Here is a 24882-nt window from a genome sequence, read left to right as displayed (position 1 = left end):
CACGCTTTAATAACCTTCCTGCTCCGTCCTTCACTCAGATTGGGTGCTGGACAGATAATTCTTCCTCACTCCTTCTTACATTTAATGTCACACAAAGAACTCAGGCAGACGTGGTGTTGTTCCATTAGGAACTAGTTGAAGGAGTTATGTTAGTATGACTTTATTTTTAAGCAATTTACAGTGCCATAGAAAAGTATTGGCACCCCTTTAAACTTTTCCAAATTTTGTAGCAAACATTTTTGAGGATTTTATGTGACAGGCCAATACAAAGTAGACAAAAAGTGAAATGGAAAGAAAATTATTCCTCTACTTTCTGTTTTTTTTATCCTTGTTTTTAAGGAATAAAAATCTAAAAAGTTTGGACTGCGTTCATCTTTACCTTTGAACCTCTAAATAAAATGCAATGCAATCTGTTGTCTTCAGAAGTTAGTAACTTTAACCTCCGTGTACTTACTGCTGTTTTATGAAAGCCTTAAAGATTTGCTAGACTATTTAGTGAACAAACAGCATGATGAAGACCAAGGAACACAGCAGACAGGTCAGGAAGAAAGTTCTGGGTAGGGTTAGCTTAGCTTACAAAGCTAAGCTAACCCTGCTTAGCTTTGTAAGCTAAGCAGGGTTAGCTTACAAAATAATATTTCAAACTCTGAACATTGCATAAATGTCTATCACCTAAAAATGGAAAGAGTATGGCACAACTGCAAACCCACCAATACGTGGCTGTCCACTTGAACTGCCTGACTGGGTGAGCGGAGCATTAAGCAGAGAAGCAGCTTTGGGGTTTTTCCATGGAGCTGGTTCTGGTGCAACTTGCTTGCTCAGCACCAACGCTTTATTTTTCCACAAGCTTCAGTTGTGGCACCAATAAACTGGTGCTGCCATGGTTTCAACTACAAGCTTGAACAGAGGTAAAAAAAAAAAACACCCTAAAAACAAAACCCTTTTTGTCAGGCGTTGGGTGTAGTCATTGAGACCAACAATATAGGCAACTGCAAAATTCTCTCATATTTCATATAATAATACAAATATGAGAGAATTTTGCAGTGGCGTTGATATGTGCGCATATTATGATAATAATATCAGTTGTGAAATATGCCTGGTTTCTTCATTCCTCTGTTTCTCATTTGTGCTCTCAGCACTTTTGCATTTTGTACATCTGCTGCTGTAAGACTAACCAGCTAAATATTAGATTAGCATTTAAATTGCACTTTCATAACAATTAGAATATATTAGCCATCAATTGTTGCACTCCAAGCAGTCACTGATATTGTTATAATGATACATTCAAAATATTACCCAGCCCTAGTATTTACCCCATCTGACAGGACAATTATTCATCATACACTCTAAAAATAGAATAATACAACAATAAAATAATGCCCTTTATGGAAAAATAAAACCATTGTTGAAAGTCTTGGTAAAAGTTTCCCACAATCCCTAAAGGGGGTGAATACAAATGCACACATATCTGACTTCTTTTTGTAAAAAAAAAGTATTGAAATTTATTAAGTGTTTTTTTTTTCTGTACTTCCACAGTTGTGAACCATTTTGTTGGTCTCTCACATAAATTCCAATAAAGTACTTTGGAGTTTGTGGTTGTGAAGGGGCAAAATGTGAAAAAGTTCAGAGTGAATGAAATTTTGCAAGTCATGTTTTTTGAAAGCTAGACTTCTGTAGTTGTTTGGTTTGTTGTTGGAGTTAAATGAAAGCCCCATTTTTGCTGTCTGTAACTCCATCCTCCTCCTCTCGCCTGTCTGCCTGCCTGCTGCGGCGCATGATGTCCTGCAGATGGATTATGATGTTGCATAACAAGGCAGTAAGGAATAGGATATTTGTTTTGGGCTTGGAACAGGATTATCGGCCGTACTCCGCGACGGCGGATAAATAATAACAGCGTAACACCGGGAAGAGCAGCAGCAGAAAGTTTGTGCACCTTTTTCCATTTTTTTTGACTCCAAAAAAAGTTTTTGAATTCTCCTAATATTTCCTTATATTCCTCTTTGTTTTCTTACTTGTTATATTTGACAGGTATTGCACCAAAAACATGTAGGAGTGCTTGATGCACCTGGATTAGTTCCCCTGTTTGTTTCAGTTTTTACTGAAAAAAGTGAACGTGAAAAGTAAATAACGCTGCTCCTGAGTTCACACCCATGTTCCTTTAGGAAAATACTACATTGTTCAAAGTAACAAAAACATTCTATAGATTTGAATAGTGAAAATATTTAGGCCACTTTTTGCAGAAATGTTCCGACCTCTTTCCCTTGAAAACAAGTTTTTTGTTATAATTACGGTTTGTTAAATTGTCTTATCCTAGACAGAACTTGCTTAATTGTTACTCCAGGTTGTTTTAAGAATAGATACGTATCGTGGAAACAATGAGTATGGAAAATTAGATTTTTCATTTTATGCTTTATTATGTTTTGTGAAGATAAAATCTTTTCTGTTTTTGTGCTTACATTACACTAAATTAATTCCTTTGTTGTTGATTTGCTAAATCCCAACTTCAGTTTAATATTTTAGCCACCAGTTTTCAGGTTCCTGAGCTACTGAAAACACATACAGATAAATGCACACTATTACAACTGGTACCTTTTTCTTTTACATAAAAGTCATGATCAAAATTAGGATACATCTTTGAAGAAAAAGGATAACATGGCAATTCGATGAAGGAAGACATATTTTAATCAGCTTATGCTGCTTTGACAATGTATGTTGAGATATTTAGGGTTATGGCTAGTAACTTTCATACAATAATTATTATAAAGAACAAACTATTTCATTAAATAACTGGGAGAACGTGCTTGTTTTGTAACATATGAACTCTTAACGGTCCAACAAACGCTCTGTGTTACCCGACAGAACTCATTTTTAAGTTTTGTGGTTTGCAGAGCGAGTTATGAGAAACACCCTCTTCTCTGCTGTTGAAGTTAATGATTTTGCACAGGCTCAGTCAACGCCCTTGTCTTTACCAGCACACTCCCAGACTCCTGGCAGGTGCTGTGCTGTTCCCACGTCTGTGAAAGCTTCGCCCACATGCAGCGCTGCGTTTTGTTTGGGTACCTCCCCCTTCGAACAGCACGTCTCCGCCAAACAGGCCGCGTAAGAATGCTGTATTAAACGGCTATGGAAAGAAAACATAAACATTGCGTCATTTAACCGTTGGGTATGAGCTCCACCTGGGTCCCTCGGAGACAAAAATTGCCGTTTCACAGATTATTCAAAATATTATGTGTCGGCATACTTTTGATTTTTTCTTAAATGGCTTTAGTGCCATTTAAGAATGTCCTCACCATAGTAAATATCTGAAGTTCTTTCTGTTTTTGTCATTTTAAACGCCTATTTTATTGATAGACATCCAGACTAGGGAGTGTTAAAAACTGACAGCAACACTGATTCTGATTCATGTTTGTTTTTGAGTAAAGTCTCTTATAAAACAATTGTTTCACTGTCACCAACATGAGCTATTTTTTTTTTAAAGATTACTGTGGAAATATTATTTTAATGAAATTTGTGGTTTTTAGTTTCAGTTCACACCCTGCATAATAAATTTTCACAGATTTTCAGAAATTTTAAACATTTAAAAAGCCAGATTTATATATATATATATATATATATATATATATTTTCACACTTTAATATGCAAGACTGGAGCCATCAATAACTGGCAAAATAAAGTTGTCGACAAGTCGTAAAACTTTAAGCATCATCACCTGTGAAAAATAAAATTTTGATAAGATTTCAATACAAGGGAATAAAAAAAAAAAATCCCCATAATAGACAACCTGGACCAAAATATTATGGAGAATAACATAACCGATTTTTCCCAAGCTTATTTCAAGGCCATTGCAGATTAATATTTGCCACATAACTTGGTTAAAGTTGACGTCGGGAGAGGACATGGCACAGCGAGCCAACTGGACCTGCGGGAGTAAAAGAACAGCTTTGTCTGCTGGCGGTTTAAGACATTAGGAAGAATTTAAACATGCTGCAGATGGACGGGTCATTCCTCTCTCATTAACGAGAGGAAGCAGTGCTGCTATGAGCGAATTTAGAGGGACGTGGGTGCCTTTTATTTTAAGTTTGGGTTTGAGGACATGATCCGTGGCCTTAACTCTGCAGACGCTCTCTGTTTGTTGTAGGTGGTGGATCTCTGTTTGCTCTCAGTGAGATTATTCCATGAGGGTTTGCAGACGGGACGAAACGTGAAACTGTGTTGTCAGCTTTAAAGAGCGTAGTAGTGGTGGAGTACTTCACAGCAAGCAAACAGGAAATGACTGAATTACACTAATGAGATGTGCTCTTGCGAATAAAGTTCACATTCAGAAAAAAAATAAAATAAATTTACATTTTCGTCAGTACAATAATTTCTTCCAACATCCTTTTGTAGGTTATTTACTCCCTGGGCGTCATGATCTACAAAGCTCTGGATTATGGCCTCAAAGAGAATGAAGAGCGAGAGCTCAGCCCGCCATTGGAGCGACTGATCGACATGATGACCAACATGCAGGAAACTGAGACCGACCCTTGTCCTGACGAGGGCTACGAGGCCACCGAGGAGGAGGACGAGTGTGAGGAAGACGACGGGGATGAAGAGCTCGACTCTGTTTCCTCTGCCAGCGAAGTGAGCAGCATCAAGAGCTACAGAGACGTCCTCTTGGTGAGTTGAGAATTTCTAAAAATCGTATCGACAGGTGACTCCATCACAAGCCTCTTGTTCAGTCAGTTTGGACCTATTGATATCACCTAAGTTTTCGCTTTGTAGTAGCTCTGCAAAATTTCAGGTTGTGCTAAACTAGCCCTTAAATGTTCACCATAATAATACAAATACTAACTGGGAGAACTGGGAACTTTTTATACATTTTTTTCAAGGCACAGAAGCTTTTTGTTTTCATTTGACCTTAAAAGGCAGTGCTCCTTTGGCTGCACTGCAGTTAAGTACAATTGAGCTATTGAAAATAAATTTAAATAGCTTTCTGTTGATTAACGCTGACATGTAGCAGCTGACCTTCTTGCTTGTGGACTGATCTGATGCAGGTATTGATGTTAAGTCATGAGAAAGCTGTTTGCCATTTCCCGTGGCTAAGAGAATCCTCACACTTTTATAATTAGCCTAAAAATGTTTTGTTGTGGTTGTGCTATTGATGTTTGTCAATTTATAAGAGTGAAAAGGCACACCTTCTCATTATTATAAAGCAAAAGAAGGTAAATATGCAGCTTCTATAAAAGACTCTTTATGTTCATTTTGGCCATGTGCGTCCTCCGCCTTGCATTTACGTTTTATGTTAAAGTTGTGAACAGAGGGGTTGTGCTGTGGTGGCGCAGAGGTTAAGCACAACCCACATATGGAGGTCTTAGTCCTCAACAGAGCTGTCACAGGTTCAATTCCTGGCCTTGGTGACCCTTACTGCATGTCTTCCCCCTCTCTCATTACCCACTTTCCTGTCAATTGACTATCAAATAAAGGCCACTAGAGCCAAAAAAAGTTGTGAACACTTTATTTACAACTCCAGGTCTAAATAAATCCCCCTGTTGGGAGCCGTCACACCGTAAGGTCCACAAGTAGCTGCTGGGTATACAAAGCAGTAAACATCCTGTTTTTTTTTTTTTTTTTAGAGGTAAATGAAGATTGAAATAAAAAAGAAATTCTCACTGAAAGACTAGGGTTACAATGAAGTACAAGGATCAGGAGTCAGGAAAAAAAAGCACCTATGACCCGATTATTGTTTTTTGTACAAACAGCACATTTGATGCAGCTGTGTTTGGCTGTACTTTCATTTGTCAGGAGTCATTTACCTGAGAAACAATTTACCGAGTCGTCCCCGTCGCGCCCATCAGACAAACATCAGAACAATGTCATTCATCTGGTTCTCGTCTTTGTTCCCTGTGACATAATTTGGTGACATGTTTTTTTTTCTCTAGCAGTTGGCTTTTGTTCTGAAATATGTCAAAAGGGGACAGCCGTATATGGTGTGCGGGAAGAGCTAGTCAGACATCGGTCCACTAACTGGATCATCAGGTTCACCTCGGATATTTTTGCTCTCTTATTTTTTCAGTATTGTGGTTTCAGTGATGTTGTCAGCTTGTTGTTAGGAATAAAAATGTCTTCCTGTCTGACTAACTTTTTTCAGGCTGGCGTCCCTCCCGCTGCTGGTTGACAGACCAATCAGCTGCCTCTTGATTAGCTTTGACCTTTTATGCACATTTGCTTTGATGCATAATGGGGTTAATTTTGTAACATTCTGGTAAACGTAAAACATTTACTTCTATTAAGGATTTAGGAAAACATTATTTTTGCATTTGTGGTCATTTTTTCCCCCCAAACCTAATGAATGTTAATGAACCTGTGTATGTTAGAGTGCTTTGAAAAGAAATTTCCATTGGAAAAAAAACAGAATCTGCAGGTTAGAAACTAAATAAAATAATCAAATACAATAAAATGAAATAAAATAAAATAAGTCACTGATTCTTTCTGACTACAAAAAACACACAACTGAAACACTTGATATGAAATGCTCAGTTCTATTATATTTTAATGATCAGAACACATTATGTTGTATTTCCAAGAGATAAATACTTTGGAATGAGCTAAAATGCGCAATTTACGTACGCCATGCACTCCGAAAAGCTTTTAGTCATCGACTATTTTGTCTCTTTTTCTTCTGCAGATATGTTCTTCCCACCTGCCCAGCCCATCTGATGCTCCGAACCATTACCTGGCCGTGTGCCGAGCTCTTTATGCCGAGACTAGGGAACTTCACACGTTTCTGGAGAAGATAAGATGCGCCAAGGAGGTGAGAAAAATCTTGACATTACCAGACCATTTTGACATGTTTTACCACTTGGTCACATCTTTCCATTACAGATGTAAAAATTAAGAGCTCAGAAAGGATGCCTGGCTTCCTCAGGGACCTTCAGTAGCCTTTGCTTATGTTTACCTGCCAAAAGTGAAGTAGTTGTGTGTGTGTGTGTGTGTGTGTGTGAATTTTTCCCTTTTGCCTGCCAAAAAAGTTAAAAACAGTCACTCTACTGCCAAACGGTGAAAACAAAAGGAAAATATCTCCAAATGAATAAGAGTTTTTGAGAAAGTACCGAACTGTCGTTATCAACTGGAGTTTACCAGTTGATAAACATAAATGCAGTCCAACAACAACAACAAAAAAAAAAAAAGCAAAACAAACAAGACAGATACATTCCTGAGGCAGGATGACTGACGGTGTTTGTCCAGCTGAGCACTCGACCGCTTCACTCTGCTCAGATGTGACGCGGCGTCCTGTCTCTGGTGTCAGACGCTGGTAAAGAGCAGAAACTGAGAGCAATCGAGAGAAATTTCATTCTCTTTTTGTGACACAATAGTCAAGATAACATAATTAACCAATAAGAAATAATACAATTAAACAAGGAGGGTGTCATTATCAGGTTTATTCAACCTGAACATGTCGGTTTAGCGTGTACTGTGAAGGGCATGAAGAGGAGAAGTCGGGTTTAAACATCTAAATATATTTTAACTGATTAAGTTAGCATTTAGGTAATGATGTTTGTAGTGTACGTTAGCTGCTCTCCATCTATGGCTGCGGGCATGATTCATCCAGACAGCCTTACGCAACTCATGGTGTACTTATAGAATCAGTTTTAACCTCATTCAAGCAGGGAACATGCTTTAGGTCTTCAGTGGGTTTGGTTACAAATTTTATTTTTTTTTTTTTTTTTTTTTTAACGTTACTTCACTTGTTTACCTCTTGTTTTTGTGCAGTCCCCTCGTCTTTTCAGCAGATCCAGAAAGGGAGGCTAATTTAAGGGCATTTTGCTTTGTGTTAATGAGATACAAGAGTTGTCTCAATAAATGAAGGGTGACGATATGTGTACATTGTAGCAGGTATCGGTAGAAAGCAAGGCTTACAAGTCTGGAAAAACCTTAGGAAATGTAGAATTTATTTCAGGGATGTCCAGGTGGAAATAAATATGGGAAAACAAAATCTAGTTCCCACATTAAAAGTATAGTTGATCTTAAAAAATTTGAAGGGACTGCGTGCAAAGGTAATACATGTATTTAAAACTTCAGCTCAGCTTAGTCAGATTGTTTTGTCTTTCTAATAAGTCAAAGTGAACTTGAGAATTTGCAGAAAGAAAATCACATCAAGTTACAGCATACCAACATTTCACTTTAAAATGAAAACAAAACTGAGAGTAGCTCGCACAGCAGATTCATTAGAGGCACGTTAAACGGCGTCATAAAAGGCAATTGGATCATTTTATTTCCTCCGGCGCGCAGTTGACACAGGACGAGATGGTTATCGTCAGGACCACGTGAGACAACATTCACTCATTGCACAACATGTTCACTACGATAACGTATGCAGCTTGCCCACGTAGTAGTTCAGCTTGACGCTTGGCCACAGTCTGAATGTAGACATGTTGTTTTCCCCTCGTTTCTCGTTGACCAGAACCTTCGGCGGATGGAAGGCGAGACGCAGGAGGAACCCGAGAAGGACCTCAACGAGCTGCAAAATGCCGACTGGGTGAGAGAAAACGCCGGCAGATTTAAAATGTATAACCATGTGGTGGTAAACACAAAGCTGCTGTGTTGCCTGACTTGACATTAAACATATTCCACACAGGCCTGCTTCTGGGTGCAGGTGATGCGCGACCTACGACACGGTGTGAAGTTAAAGAAGGTTCAGGAACGGCAGTACAACCCGCTGCCCATTGAGTACCAGCTGACGCCGTACGAAATGCTGATGGACGACATCCGTTCCAAACGCTACAAGCTGAGAAAAGTCATGGTGAGGGACTTGCCCCTACGGTACTGCTTTTATTTTTTTATATACATCCTACGTTGGATCATTTTGAATCAAATCGAATGCTGCTGTTCCAGGTGAATGGAGACATCCCCCCACGACTAAAGAAGAGCGCACATGAAATCATCCTTGAATTCATCAGATCACGGCCCCCTCTTAACCCTGTAAGCAGATCTGAATTTACAGTAACGCAGGACCTACAGCAAATTCAGCACCTTTTACACTTCGTTAAAATAAATGTATTCTATATTATAGTAGTATAAGCTCGCATGGATTGAAAATGTAAGCGGAGCAGAAAGAAATTCTATTTTCAAGATAAGATATAGTAATACATTTTCAAAATCACCTGAGAAACACTTTTCATCCTGTCAGAGAATTCATGATCACCATTAACTATAATGTGGAGGATCCATGATGCTGTGGGCCTGTTTTTCTTTTATTCGAGCATTTCAAGAGTTTGTGGCATCATCATTTTTTTTGAAATACCTGTCAGAGCATCTAACGTAGGTGGTTACTGGATATTTCATTTAAATTTCTGTGGAAACATGTAGATTAACCTTTTTTGAAAAAAAAAAAGAAAAGGTGTGGCTGACGACGAACCTTATAGAACATCCTGCATTTTATGCTATTTTAGCATAACTAGATGAATTTATGCAACAAACAAAAAGTTATTCTGGTTTTCCTTCCTGCCAAGATCTCACTCGTGCTGCTGCTGCTGCTGTTTCAGGTTTCCGCCCGTAAGCTCAAGCCCCATCCTCCACGTCCGCGGAGTCTCCACGAGCGACTGCTGGAGGACATCAAGGCTGAAAGGAAGCTCCGGCCAGTTTCACCCGATATGATTCGGAGGCACCGCCTAGGTGAGGCGCACGGAAGTGATGCGTACAGCCTGGTGTCCGAGGAGAATTGGTCAGCTAATTATTCTCTGCTGAGTGGAAGACGTTCTTAGTGGAAACTTTAGTGCACTAAGAATGTCTGGTTATAGAAAGGACATCAACTTAGAGCAGCGTCTAATTTTTCCAGAAATGTCAACGTGTTTAAACAAGGTTCACACAGAGTAAAAGCACTCATTTGTTTTTTTTTTTAGTCTGATTTTATTTGACATTCCTGGTAAGGGAAGGCCCTTTCATTTTAAAGGGTTGCATAAATTAGTTTTAATTGTTATAATCATTCAGTCAAGTTTATTTCAGATTAAATTTTTGTTCCAGTTCACAGGGTTTCTACAAAGTCTTGAAAGGTCTAGGAAAGTTGAAAATTGCATTTTTGTTTTTCCAGTTCTACAAAAAAAGGGAAATTAAGTTTGGATAAATGACTTTCTTGCTTACACTGTTACCATGTATTTTTTTTTTCAAGTCAGGAGCTTATCGTATTAAGATAAGATAAAAGATGAGATCTTTTATCTTAAATTTGCCACATCTAAATTTAGGCTATATTCCAGATCTGGATTTTTTTTTTTTCTAGTTTTCAGTAAATTTTTTGGCCCCAGGATCTTCTGGGAACATTATTTAACGCTGGACCTGTGGATCTTCTTACACTGGTTTTGGTTTCTATTTTTTGATATTTGCAAATAAAATAAATTTATCTTAGATGGAAAAACTCTGCTTTAAATACTTTATATATGTATATAGATTTAACAAGTCTGTTTTGAGAAAGAGGGAATCTAAGTTGCCCCGCCCCCAATAAAAGCATTAAAATGGCCCTTTACTGCAGTGCCTGTTTAGAAATAATCCTTTTTGTTGTATCCGACATGCAGTTGAGAAAATCTAACAAGGTAAATAAATGTTTTGTACTCAGATGGTCAGAATAATATGAAACCTCCCAAAAAGCTACTTGGTAAGTCTGTATTTTGCCTTAAAATAATGTTATCATATTCACATCTCAAAATGGGCCATCAAATTACGGGTCAGTTTCTCTGTTGGCGTCTGTAGGAGGGTTTTGTTGCTTCAAAACTAACCATCTTTGTGAAACACTTGGGATTAAATCTGAGCACAGCTCGTTTTTAAAATTCTAACTTTCCGAATTTTACTATTTAACATCACTGTTCATTTTAACATTTTCTTTTTTCCTTTTCTCCCCTCACCCTCCAAACATGGGCATTTCTGTTAGTCATGCGACCTCTAAGCATGTCTTACAGTTTTGACTCATCAGGTAAATTGTCATGGCGGTCGTTGTGCTCTTATTATAACATCTGTGTGTCATTCCAGGCTGTTTTTAGAACAAGCTTCTCCTTCTCCATAATTTTACCACTTTTAATAATTTGGTCTGATAGTTGTCTCGTACAGTTGTATTAAAAAAAAAACAAAAAAACACACACACACCAGTGTCACACACTTGTTGTTCTGATAAATGCACCACAGGGGGACGCTGAGTCAACGCAGTGCAACTTAACCTGAGTATTTCTGGCATTTACACATTTTTCTTTTGTTTTTGGAGGTAACACTAGAGATAGTGTAGAAGTCTGGTTAGAAGTTTACATACACTCATCGTGGACATGAATGTCTTTCACTTTGAGCTTTTAATGATTTGTTTTCCAAGGTGGGCGGACTATGAAGTCATTGCGAAACAACTAATTTTGCTCCCATCGACAAGCTTCCCTTTTCAAAATTGGTAGAGTTTATTTGATTGTTACTGCTTTTAAGGATGGTGTATAACTTGACTGTTGGCACAGTGTTTTTTGTTTTTTGTGTTTTTTTAGCCTTTTCCTGACTCATATAGATGTACTTATTGCCATTGTGACCAAAAAGCTCAACTTTTGTCTCATCTGAGCATAGAGAGCGTCTCTCCAAAATGCATTTTGCTCGTCAGCACAGGCAAATTTCAGTCGAGCTTTAAGATGTCTGTGTTTCTTTCTTGGTCAGCCCTCTCTCATTCTGTGGTGACAGAAAACCGTCTTCACTCTGAACAGACACACTCTTGTTCCAGTAGTTTAGCTTAAGTCCTCGGTGTCTAGATGTCGGCCGCTACAGCTCGGCCTCTGGTCCTATCCTGCTGTTCAACGTTAGAAAGAAATGTACATCAGCTCATGTTTAAGTGTTCCTTAACATTACGGTCAATTTTCCTTCGTCTGAATGTGTAGCTTAGCTTTTCTTCCAGAACTTGGCAAAGTGGCAAAAAGTACAGAAATGACATTTGGTGCTTGTAAATTTCTGTCAAACCAGACATTTTCAGACTGGTGTGACTTTACAAACCAGCGCTCTGCTCCGTCTCTGCAGCCTGGACACTCTAATCTGCCCTCTCTTGATAAATTTGTGGAAATTACATAACGCTGCTGCCAGTGGTTTGGCTTCACATGTAGGTGAAAGGCAGATGACAGTTTCAATGTGCCGTTAATCCTCGCAGGAGGATGACGGTAAACCTTTGCACTGTGGCTGCACTCATCGTCTTCCTCTGGTTTTTCTTTTTTTTTTTTGACACATCCCTTCATGTACCTTTCCCTTTGTGCTTTTAACTCTGACGCACAACCCGTTTATGCCTGATTGTGGAGCACCACAGCAGTCTCTAGTAGTACCATCGCACTTGGACCTATCCTCTTGTTCGGCGTTGGCAAGAAATGTGTATCCGTTTACGCTCCAGCTGAATGTGACATTTGCTGAATTTTTTTCCCCTTCAGGTGCAGGGAAAAGCATCAGCACCCCTCAGGACTTGTTCCGCAGTCCAGGTAAAGCACGCGCCGCTGGTTCGTTTAATCGCCATGGAGATGATCTGCAACATAAATAGGGCTGCAACCAGACATTATTATTTTAGTAATCAATTAGACGATTAATCGGATAAAAAAATACTGCCACATTTTGAAGGTTTTTCATTTAAGCCTTTTTTTTTTTTATGGAACATTACATTAAGAGATGCCAACAAATAATTGAATTTCTTTAAAACAGGAAGCTAAACATTTTTATTGGATACAATCCAGTGAACGCTTAAGCATTAAGGATGTATCTGCATAAAAAAACAACAACATAGTAATAATAATTCTAACATCAACATGTGGAAGCTCAGTCCTTTCTGCTGAGCTTTCACAATACAGTTTATGGCTAATAAACGGTTACAGCCTGTTAAAATGATATAAATAATGTGTTGATTCTTTTTTTAATTAACAAATTAATAATTGGATGGAAAAGGTGGTTAATAGGAGATTTCTTTACAGAATTTGAACCAGGTGCCACTTGAAGAGTTTTGGGTTGAACACATTTACAAAGTTTTTTATTTATTTATTTTTTTTATCTTAATTGCAAAATATATATTTTATTTGTAGAGGTTTGTCTTAATTACTGCTCTCATGGTTTTGTTCTTTATCAAACAGCTTTTCTTTGTTGTTTTTTTTTTAGTCTGTATACGATTAATCGACAATTAAATTAGTTGACGATTATATCAATAATTGATCAATCCGATTAATTGTTTCAGCCCTGAAACATAAGCCGGTTTATTTTGCCTTAGTGGCGACTTGCAAACATCTGAATGAGGCGTTTTTGACCCACAGCGTCTCCTGATGGGCAGAGGAAGTTGGCTGGCAGCACCCGCTCTCTGGCCAGTGGGATGACAGGAACCCCTCAAAGAGCACAGCAGCTGAGCCAGAGGAAGAGGCTCCTCAAAGCTCCCACACTGGCCGAACTCGACAGCTCCGAATCTGAGGTGAGTCTTCCGATCACGCCGAATGATCGTCTGCATATATGTGGAGAGGAAAATCGGAAAATCTATCAACGTTTCCGCTCTCTTGAGAGCTTTATTTGGGCTTTTAATACGCAGTTTTATTTAACGGCACGTTGTTATCTGACCGACAGGAGGAGCCCACAAAGAGCAGCTCCAGCAGGTCCACGTCTTTACTGGAGGACACGTCCCCTGAGACTGCTGCGGACAAGAAAGGTGCGATCTAACACAGAGGAGTCTTTAGTGGAAATATTAAACCGGTTACACCCTCCATCTCCTCATCCATTCCTATTTAAATGTTTTAATTCCTGCAGCGCCTCCGAAGTTCCTGCCCGTTTCCGCCACTCCTCAGCCAGAGAAGCACCAGGCTCTTCAGAGGCGGCACTCTGTTGAGAGGGAGGCGCCTGCTTTTGTTCGGTCTTTTGCGCCACCGTCCAAGCAGAGCTCCAAGTCGTTGGTGAGTTAACTGAGGGAGTTATGTGTAACTACTAGAGACGTGCAAGTCACGTTTTTATTTTATTTTATTTTTTTCCTATCCAGGTTTCGTTGAGGTTAAAGCTGTTTAACCTCAACGAGAAAATTGTGCTGCAGGCTCTTTGGTAGAGATGAGCGTTTTCGGTTGACCCGAACCTTTATTTGATGCTTTAATAAACTAAGAAAAGTAATCAAATACATGCTTTTGGTTGATATTTTTATAGAGTTTTAAAGGTGGGAGTTGTTTAGACCCGTCACAATAAGAAATGATCTAAGAAATGATTGCGATAAATGTTAAAATTGTTTTGAGACCATTTTCAAGCAATAGTTTGATAAGGGCAACATAATGCAAGTTTACCTCCTCAAAGACCAGAACATCTTGAAAAGATATTTAAAATATCCAAAATAATACGCTATAAATAAAACAAACAAAAAAAATAAATAAAAGAAAAATAAAAACCACATAATTGAAGCCTAAAATGAAACGATTCATGAAGCCTGTCAACAAAATTGCCCTTCAAAAAATATTAATCATCAGAATGGAAATTGTCAAGATCATTTTAATTTATTCTGTGATTAACTGCTTATTGAGACACGATTGGAGTTGTTAGTTATTGTTGCATTTAATGAATCAACTTTTCCAGTTGGCTTTTTATTCTCAGTTTGTTTCCACTGATTGATCTGTGCTTTTCTAGTTATTACTGGATACCTACTTGGCAGATCTTTGAAAACACTGAATTAGTTTGTAGAGATATAACTTAAGTTGATGCAAAAAACACTGAAAAAAATGAAAACAGCAGTTTTGCTATTCACTAAAAATTAATTGTATGATTGCAGTTTTTTTTAGGCTGATTTTTTTTTGCTTTTCCTTCAATCTGCAAAATTGGCTTTTGGTTGATAAATATGAATAGTGGAATACAAAGCATGACTTTGCATTCAGCAAAAGGTTTATGACTGACAGGCAAAGAAAAAAAGAGATCTTTGCATGATTAGTTAAGGTGTGGTTCAAGATGAAAGCCAATAGTTTTTTTTTAAGCAACCATTACTGGTCAGACCTGTCAGACGGAAATTTCCAGTCACTTATTAAACAATCGCTGCATTCCTTGTGGTCAGCTGACCTGCCTGCTGTCCAGTCGACTAAATCACAACAAATATGTTGACACTAGAAGCTGCTGTTCATTTATTTGCTTCAAAAATATCAGCCTACTCACCTTAGGAGTTTATAAAAGGAGCTTTTTTTTTTTTACGACATGTCAAAAAATGTCATAAATCGAACCAACCTATACTTTTTTTTTTTTTTGCAGTATTTATCAGTCTAATAATAAAATAAGTCTGTGTTATTACTGTGGTTACGTTTAGCAGCAACAGTAGAAGGTGAAAATGTCAGCTTAATGTCCTCCTGTCCTGTGACTGCTTATTTGTTTACAATGAGGTCACCGGCTGAGCTTTTCTGTGCTCAGTCGTATGATTCCAGTGAGGCTGACAGGATGTAATTGAAACCACAGGACTGCTGCGCTAAGAGGGCCATTTGGGGAATATGTTCCTGCTCACTGCTTGTTTTTAGGACTCTAGACCTAAACCTGAGTCTCTAATGTCTAGAAAAGGTTCGACATGTGAGAAAATGTTCATCTAAAACTGGGAATTAAATTGGTTTAATGTGTATTTCAGCTGTTTGAGACAATTTCTGTTACATGTGTGACAATGGCAGATTATGTTCCTTTATAACTGAGCTGTGGCAATAAACCTGGTCACTTAGAGTGCTGAGTGATGAAGTTTTACCAGCAAATGCATCAACATGAAAATTTGGAACGATATCAATATTCAATATTAACATTGCTGTTTTAATCAATGCAATGTATATATTACATATATGTTTCCTACCCTTTGAATTCAACCACACTGCTGACATTATTTCTGTGCTTCAGTTAAACACACTGCTTAAGCACTACCAGCATTTTGTAAAATAAACCTTTTTGAGCTTTATATCATGTTATAATGTTATTCTGTCATCAAAAACATATCTGGAGTGTTGCCTTGATTCCTTTCATGCATGATTAAGAAATCCTTTAATCTCCCACGGTAACCATCCAGCTGTCCAAAATGCCTGAGTGGACCTAGCGCCCCTACCCGATTCCTCCACTCAGCTCCTTCAGACTAGCCAGCAGCAATTAGAGATCACCTGGTGGAATTGCAGATCGACTGAGCAGATACGAGCTACTTCTCAGTGCAAAGCTGGTAAAAATGTTGGTAAAGGGTTAGAAGAGGAATGCTGTTGTGATAACTTCCTGATGTCGGAGTTCCAGAAAGAGAGTTTTTTTTTTTTTTTTAAAGAGACAGAGGTGCAATTTCAAGGCCTTATATGACAAAGTTAAATTTCTTTCAAGGCATATTTGATATATACAGCATCTTTATAACAACTAAAGGTAATAACACAGTCACTTGATTGTGGTATAAAATGACACTATGGACCTAGAAAATGCACAATACTGCCCCTTTAGACCTTTGTGTGCGCATTATGTGAATCCCAAAGGACCACATCGGGCTTTTCGGCACGCACAACAAAAGACATGCTGCCATCGTAATGATGAACCATCGAATTTATCACAGTGGAAAACAGTCAAGGCTCCACTGCCTGCAACAGAGGAAGCACTGGATTGTTGTTGAGCCCCAGAAGACCTTTCTGACCCCCACAGAGATCCCCATGTGTTGTTTTTATGGTGCTATGGAACATCACCCATGCAGAATCTACATGTCAGTTTTATCCAATGTAACGAAAGTGAAACAGTCAGATCTTTCCAGCAGCCTTCACTTTCTGATGCTTCCTCCTGTACCTCATTAGCAAATTTACTCAGGTTAGCCCAACTGTCTGACAAACTTACTTGCAGTCAGGTTTTTATTTATTTTGATATAACGCTGCAGCAGCCTGGGAGTCCCACTGGGAAGGTGACTTCGTCTGTGTCCTGTTTGTTCATCACCGTCTGATTTTTCTTTTTTCTTACATGAAATGCGAAGAACAAATAAGAAACAGGGTTTTAGGGAAGCCAAGCAGGGACATCTAAGTTCTTGGAAGTTTTTTTTTTTTTTCTTTTTGCACATCTCCGAGGCAGCAGCAGCTGAGCTCTTTTTGTGTCTTCGATTGAACTAAATGACTGCAGTTGTGAGAGGAAAAATGAATAATCTCAGGTGTCGGTTCAGCCATCAGACTAGCTTTCATGTTTCGCTTCTTATGAAGTCAGATTTCACTTTTTCCTCACACGTGTAGAGCCGTTAGGTTTGCTGTAAATGATTACATAACGGATTCTGAAAATATCCTTTTGAATGACGGGTGTTGTCTTATTAAATTCTACCAAACATGCTGCATGTGATTACGCGTGTTGGAGTACAAAGTGCTGCTGTTTCAGTCTCAATGTCCTGTTCCCTTTCCTCCCGCCCGCTGGTCAGGTGGAAGCAGCCGGCGGCGCTCAGGTCACGGTATGTCACCGTTAACTTGCTCATCATCAGATTATCCCATCAACATCACCGTGTTAGGGAAACCATCTTCAGCACTGTATGATTGGTTTTGCTTAAAGAGTTGTGTAAGGTCTGTCAGGGTGAGAGTACCGTCTGCGGAGTGACTGAAATTAGCTTAAGCTGGGTTATGAAACAAGACAGAAGGTGGGGGGGGGAGGTGGGGAAAATTCCTCAGTGGAGAAATTTGTTGGGGGTTTTTCTTGCATAACTGCAGGTGTTGTTTGTTGTAAACCCATGCGCAAATAAGTCAATTATAGGATGACGAGTAAATATAACGTTTCTAGAAAATCCAAATTGACCTACTGAAAGTTCGTAGAACATCACCTGCAGATTCTGCACTCATCATCTTTCCTTGAGCTGTCATTCACGTGAGCGGTTTGTGTGTCCGTTACTCCCATATTGCTGCGTTTCTGGTCTTCTGACGATGCTGGGTGTTTTGTGTTCGACTCCGTTCATGTGGTGTTTATCTCACTGGAAGAAAACGCCACATTCCTAATGTTTGTCTCCTCTTCTGTAAATGCAAGTGATGGTTTTCAGATGTGATGTGTTTTTTGTTTTGTTCCCCCCCTCCCCCTGCAGGAGGAGTTCGGTTATCCTGTGGAGTGTTTGACTCTGACGGTGGAGGAGGTGATGCACATCAGACAGGTTCTGGTCAAGGCAGAGCTGGAGAAGTTCCAGCAGTACAAAGACGTCTACAACGCTCTGAAGAAAGGAAAGGTGGAGTTCTCTTGTTGACTCAAAATGTTCATTATTTGAATGCGCAAGATTCATCCTCATCCATGTTTTTCCGTCTTTAGCTCTGCTTTGCATGTCGAACCAAAAAGTTCTCCCTCTTCACCTGGTCCTACACCTGCCAGTTCTGCAAAAGGTAAACCAGTACTGTTCATCTTGATCGACGGTTCGGCAGCTTAAGCAAAAAATGTACCAACATACATCTACTTAGCATGACTACTCTTCAAATTTGGGGAGTTGTTCAGTGTTCAGTCTGGAAATGCATGAAATTTTGCATTGATACTTTCTAGAGGAAAGTATATTAGTTTATAAATGAGATTCTTACTCAGTCTTCTCAGTCTGAACAGGTACAGTCAAGAAAAAATATAGTATTTATATGTTCATCCCTTTACCATCAAAATTTTTGTCTTTGATTTGCTACATCAGTACTGACCCGAAAGCTCGGACAACGATCAAAGAGAGCCGTTTTTGTGTTTCACGTTGGGTATAGATACCAAATAAAGCAGTGGCTCTTGTGAATTATTTAGTTTAATTTTAAAAAATTAAATAAAAGCAGACACCAAACTGTTATCAAAACGTTCAGCTTTATCCTGTTTAAATTTCAATAGATTTTTTTTAAATGGAGCCGAGCGACCTTGGCCAATATAGGAAAAAATACAGAGTTGATGAATATCAGACAAACTATCTCAGACAACATGCAGCTTTTTAAATGTTTCTTTAGCTACTCACTGACAAGTTTAAACAAAATTTTATTCGAGTGGGTTTTTTTCTGCCTTATCTTTTGCATTTTCATTCAGCATCTGTTCAGTCATATCCAACTTAAAAGTTATGTTTCATCTTTTTCAGACCAGTGTGCGCCCAGTGTTCAAAAAAGGTAGGAGGCTGTCGGCCTTTGATGCTTTTCAACCACCAGTCCTCTATTTGTACTTGATAAACTGCATGAAAAACTTTTATCCGTCTTAAATATTTTGCTTATTTCGTCTTTCCTCTCCAGATACGGCTACCATCTAAGCCCTATTCCACTCTGCCCATCTACTCTCTTGGTCCCAGTGCAGGAGCTAAAGACGTCACCCGTGTAGCTTCAGCTCCACCGGAACCAGAGAAACACGCGCCTGGATACGGCAGACACAGTCTGCGCCGAAGGTCGTGGCCGAACGACGGCAAAGACAAAACAAAGTCCGGTGTGCATAATTTTAACGTTCCTCCTCGTTTTTTGCAGGCTGTCCAAGCACAGCAGCCGAGACGGGCAGTCGAAGGACGAACTGGACCTGCCCAAAGAGCTGACAGAGGACTGGGTCGCCATGGAGGTCTGCGTCGACTGTAAAAAGTTCATCACGGAGATCATCTGCTCCAGCAAGCGCAGCCTGTCGGTGGCGTCCAAAAGAGCCCGTCTGAACCGCAAAACTCAATCGTTCTACATGCCGTCGTCCAAGTCGGCCAGCTTCCACCCCGCAGAGCGCCCCATTAGTGAAATGTAGGACGGAGCCGGCGTACTTTATTTAAAGTATCCTCCCAGGTTTTGGACGCTTTATTGAAATCTATAAAGAAAATCCACATTTGACACGGACTGCTCCCAAAAAAATTGTAAAAGTTGCCGTGCAAATCTGGAAGTGGTATCCCTCTCAGGAAAAGCTGCAGGCATTACATTAGCTGTGATACTTGTGAACATGTGGCGAAGATCCCCATAACCACTGTTAAGCACAGTGGAGGAGCTGTGATGCTGTGGGCCTGTTTTGCTTCCAAAAGCCAATAGGAACCCTGTCTGAGTCCTTCACTCAAACTAGGGATGATACGATGCAGAAAGCCAAAAGATGTAGTGATATCATGTAAATATCGCAGAGGCCCAATCAGTGTCTAACGTCGATAAGCTTTCCAGTTCCAGTTTACTTCTTGCACTCAGGAAGATTAACCGACAGAAATGCACTGTACAGTCTCTTTTTCTTGCAAGGTCTGCTGGGGCAGATCTCCGCTTCTCCAATCCTTCCAGCAGCAAATCCTTTTGCCAAAAGTTTCACCTTCTCAGCCAGATCAAATGAGTTACTGCTGTTATCTCATATTACTGAGGGGCTCAGATTGCCTGTATTTTTCAGGTTTTTTTTTTTTTTTTGCTATTTAAACTAAATGTATATTCATTTTTGTGCAATGTGCCAAAATGTAATTTCTCTGAATGCCTTTGTAGCTGCAGAACTATTGTACATAATGTGTGATAAACTAAATGACGGTATCTTTACTTTCTCAACTCCTTGTGCTCCAAAGTGGGCCACAGACGTACATGAAGGATTTTAGAAAGTGTACATGTTGTATATTCATATCGTTCCAAATTCAAATTTAATATAAACTTATTAAGGTATCTTTTTATTATTTTCCAGATTTCTGCCCATTAGAATTATAGTTTTTAGTATATTATGTTGTGCAATGAGTTAAAAAAAAATCCTTTGTTAACGTTAAGCACTTTATTTGGACCGAATTATTGTTTGTGTTTGGTTTTTAATCTAAAATAATAATTAAATAATTTAAAAAAAAATCTGTGCCACTTTAGAAAGGTCCCTTATGAATACATTAAATGTTTCAATAAGCGTTTCAAAGCAAAGTAATAAAGAATGCTACACAGAATTGAATGTAGACATTTTAAGATTTTACTTTAAGAATGTATTTTCATTTTAAGTGGTTCTCCTATCAGTCCTGCACACACACACACACACACACACACACTCACGCACACACCACCAAATAGATACAAAGCTTAACCAGCCTGTTTAAGAAATGTCGATGCAATTTAAAAAAAACAATAAAGCAATCCATAAATCCAGTTTTATTTTGGAGCTCTATAAGGAATGTGTGCATGCTGTAGTGAGAACTGTCTGTTTTTATCAGAGAAATTAAAATAAAGTCATCATGATTCTTAAATTTGACTCAGTCTCTCTGTCATATGATGTAAAACTTCCACAAATGTGGAAGTTTGTCAAAAAATTGAAAAAAAGACACGCTTGTTTTTTTTTTTAATTGAGAGTATCAATAAGTTTGAAAATATGATTAAATGAAGTTACTGTGTTCAGTTTAGTGATACAAATCATACTTTATCTGACTTTCAGCTGACTTCTGAAGACCCAGAACCGAGATAAGCGGCTAACAGAAATGTACAACTAGATGAATATTTCACAAATGGTCAGGACCTCGAAGTCTACGAGTATGGCAGGCTAAAAGAGCCCCTAAATTTAAATAATATATGCCACAACTTAATAACAGAACTGTGATAACTCAAATCGGAAATGATTAAGTCATGAAAACTGATGGGAAGATATAAAAAAATGCTACTATGTCAGTTACTTAAGTTATTTTAGTATTTCTGTAATTAACTAAAATTGAAATTATTCAAAAATGTTTTGTCAGTAAATAATTTCAACACATAATTGTTCATTTAAAAAGTCATGTTTACTCCTAGTTTTAATTATTTCAGTATACATATGAAGCCATGCCGATATCGATAGGTTAAGTATATCTATATTTAATTTGGGTAATTATCCTTCGAAGAATTAGTGCCAGTTGGTGATTAGTCAGAAACTGACTTGCTATGGAGGTTGACCAATCAAACGTCAGGCTGTGTTTTGTGACTACTACCAGGTAAGATTGGTTTATGCGCGACTGCAACTATTATAACTTAAACTGCCACTTATGTCTCCGAAGACAATAAGTTAAAATTTGAATTCATGACTTACACAATTTTTTGAGATTTCTGAGACGTTTAAATAATCATGTTTTTTTGGATTGTGTCGCCATTTGCCAGCGCAGTCAATATGTCTGTGTAGACAGTAGAGGGCGTTAGAGGCACATTGAAAACCTGACCTGCTGGCTCACTTCTTTGAAGCGTGTTTGGGGACATCTGGTGGTAGTAGATTGACATTGCAGGCAGTTAAAAATAACTTGTTTCAAGATAAAACAATAAAGCAAGTAATACTAACCAAAACCTATTGAATACCAACACCATCTGTCCAACTGTTTACACATCTTATCACAATATAACCAAATATTTCAATGCATTTTATTGGAATTTTATGTGAATGACCAACCCAAAGAAGTGGATAACTGTAAATTATGCATTGTTTTATAATTTGTTTGCAGATAAAAGCAAAGAGAGAGAGAGAGAGAGAGAGAGAGAGAGAGGGAGAGACAGAGAAGAAGAGAGAGAGAGAGAGAGAAAGAAAGAGAGAGAGTCTGTTACTAGACCCTATCGAGGTCTAGTAAGAGAGAGAGAGAACATGAAACTGTTTCCAAAAGGTTGATTTCTTCACGTCCTATAGCAGATCTTCAGGTGGAAATCAGAACAACTAATAAAAAGTTTTTTTGTAAGCATAATCAGGAATATTCACAATGCTTTGAGGTAAAGTTTCTGGAATTATGCGTTACAGCATTATATAAAAACTGAGCAATAAGAAAATAACTTCTGAACCTTTCCCTGCTTAATTTGATTGTTTTCATAGCCCAACAATGTCATCATAATAACTGCTATCAGGACTATCTTCAGGAATTTCAAATATAAAATTAAATGCATTACGGTGTACAAGGGTACATGTTAACTGCAGGAAGAATCCAATTATCCAATTTACATTTATAATTATAAATTCGGCCTGGCCCCTCTCATATAGTATGAAACGACCTCGATAGGGTCTAGTAACAGACACTGAAAATAACCTGGCTGGCCACAGCCTCTGTGAAGGGTGACCCTCACACGCTGGTATCTATTGAAAGGCAGTGGGCAGCCAAGTGGTCATTAACGGCCTAAACGGGTTGTGTATTTAGCAGCAGCTCAGTGGTGCTGATCCTGAGCGCTGCTCTGGGTGACTGAGTCAGGCACAAGACATCTGACGGACCGTCATGTGTCCGCTCTGATGTTTTAGGTCATTGTGTGTGTCAGTCTGAATAGTTTACTTAATCAAGTTTAACAATTGCTTTCGATGTGCCTGTAGAGACACAGAAATTTCTTTTCTTTTTTTTGCTGCTTTTAGTGGTCCAACATTCATGATCGTGGATTAAAATGCAAAACTGAAACTAAATATCTTCTGCACTTCATCCTCAGTGCTGCGTATATGTCCATCATACAAAGAGAGAGTCTGTCAGGATGGCAACTGGATATGAGGAGCTTCTCATACCAAACGCTTGGCATGAAATGAATGTCAGCCATCAGGTCAAGAGGTCACGTGTCGGCCACGTTATATCATAAAGTTGTGTATTCGCTGCATTCCCCTAGCATCTGAAGATAAAAATACTGCTACGCGTTGGCTGGCGGATGTTGTGTTGGTTTTTAATGAGGTACGCAGTGCAAACATGTCACTCGATAGTCATGGAAAAGTTTATGTGTCCGCCTGAACAGTCTTCACTGAGGTATCAGGGAGATTATGACTAAGCCAGCTAGGAACATAGGAAGTTTTCCAGGTGGACAAAGGCACTGATGTAATTTTTTCCTATAAACAATGTATGTGCAGCATGAGTTCTTAACATGTGCTTTTCTAACTTACTGTAGCAGAGAACTGAGCTTCAGTGTTCGCATTCACAAATAAAGATTTAGTTGCTGTTATTTATTCCCGTCTTCCTTTGTAACAGCAAAATGGAGACTATAAAAATAAAAGACAATATATATTTTAGTTCAGCTGATACCAAATGTTAATTTTGAAGCATTTGAATGAATCATTTGCTGAGAACTTTGTATCCTCCTTAGTTGGCACATGCATACTATTGCATGTCAACATGGTAACTGCACAGATGCTTCAACTAGAGATAGCATGGTGACTACTGGTAACCAAGATATATTTTTCTGGGAAATAATTATCTACAAAGAAGCTTGCAATGAAAAGGTCAATCAATTGGTCATTACATGGTTTATGACCAATTGGTTAAACCATTTCATCCACAGAAATGTAAGTTTCCTTAAATTCCCCTGGAAATCATCTGTGCCACTCCAGCTTTAGCTTGTAAGTAAAGCAAAAGTAAACAGATATGGAAAATGGCCACTGCTACTAAGCGGTAATCAAACTGATATATTTTATTTTAATGAAAAAAAAGAAAAGGTGCAAGAAGTCCTTCTGTGAATGAACTGCAAGCTTCATGAAAGCAAAGAGGGTTGCAGAACGATGTTGCAAACACTGGATATCTCCCTGACACCTCTTCGTCTCTTATCTGCAGAAAGCAGGTCATTGCATCACCCAGGGGCTCTTTGAAGGCAACTTTGTCACATGTTCTCACATCAACATTCATAGATGAAAAGACTGTGCATGTAAAAAGCTCTGTTGGACTTTCCAGAGAAAATGTGAGCCCATTTTTGAATTGTTAAATATTGGTTCATTTTATTTTATTTGACAAAACCTGTCATTCTTTGCATTGACTTATCAAACATTACAAAAGACTGGTTCTTCTTAGGAGGTTTTTCATGCCCTTTGACAGCTCTTTTCTTTGACAAGTGCAATCCAATAGGAAGTGAGTCAATGAGGAATGTATTTACGACACAAAGTGCAAATAGTGCCACTGCTAGGTTGTTAACAGAACTCAGCAGAACCCAAATCTAGAAACATCTGTCTCCTGGTCTGGCAGGAAAACGATGGAAAATACAGCTGCCACATATGGGGAGATTCCTTTGCATTAAGGTCAGGGACAATAAAACATTAACACTGATCATCAAATGTGAGTGCAAATAATTTTTTCCAAGTCCATTGTTTCTAAGAAAACAAACAAACAAACAAAC

General features: G+C 38.6%; 1 protein-coding gene across 4 annotated transcripts in view; it reads left to right on the top strand.

Annotated features, from left to right (window-relative positions):
• Positions 1–20762, top strand: part of spire1a (spire-type actin nucleation factor 1a) — a 30769-nt gene extending 10007 nt beyond the window's left edge. The window contains exons 3-19 of one of the 4 annotated variants that reach the window (XM_016669290.1): positions 4388–4657; positions 6666–6791; positions 8442–8516; positions 8616–8780; positions 8873–8959; positions 9523–9652; positions 10899–10940; positions 12403–12450; positions 13267–13418; positions 13568–13649; positions 13748–13890; positions 17349–17378; positions 17997–18134; positions 18215–18285; positions 18996–19023; positions 19144–19292; positions 19369–20762. In XM_016669290.1, the coding sequence (XP_016524776.1) occupies positions 4388–4657; positions 6666–6791; positions 8442–8516; positions 8616–8780; positions 8873–8959; positions 9523–9652; positions 10899–10940; positions 12403–12450; positions 13267–13418; positions 13568–13649; positions 13748–13890; positions 17349–17378; positions 17997–18134; positions 18215–18285; positions 18996–19023; positions 19144–19292; positions 19369–19627 (1995 nt within the window). In that variant the 3' untranslated portion in view covers positions 19628–20762. Of the gene's footprint in view, positions 1–4387; positions 4658–6665; positions 6792–8441; positions 8517–8615; positions 8781–8872; positions 8960–9522; positions 9653–10586; positions 10626–10898; positions 10941–12402; positions 12451–13266; positions 13419–13567; positions 13650–13747; positions 13891–17348; positions 17379–17996; positions 18135–18214; positions 18286–18995; positions 19024–19143; positions 19293–19368 lie in introns of all 4 variants that reach the window. The other 3 variants (XM_007547700.2, XM_007547702.2, XM_016669291.1) reach the window with 3 other exon arrangements.
• Positions 20763–24882: the final 4120 nt, after the last annotated feature.

Source organism: Poecilia formosa, unplaced genomic scaffold, assembly GCF_000485575.1.
Source record: "Poecilia formosa unplaced genomic scaffold, Poecilia_formosa-5.1.2 Scaffold21, whole genome shotgun sequence".
Lineage (NCBI taxonomy): Eukaryota > Metazoa > Chordata > Actinopteri > Cyprinodontiformes > Poeciliidae > Poecilia > Poecilia formosa.
This window is presented reverse-complemented; position numbering and strand designations above follow the sequence as displayed.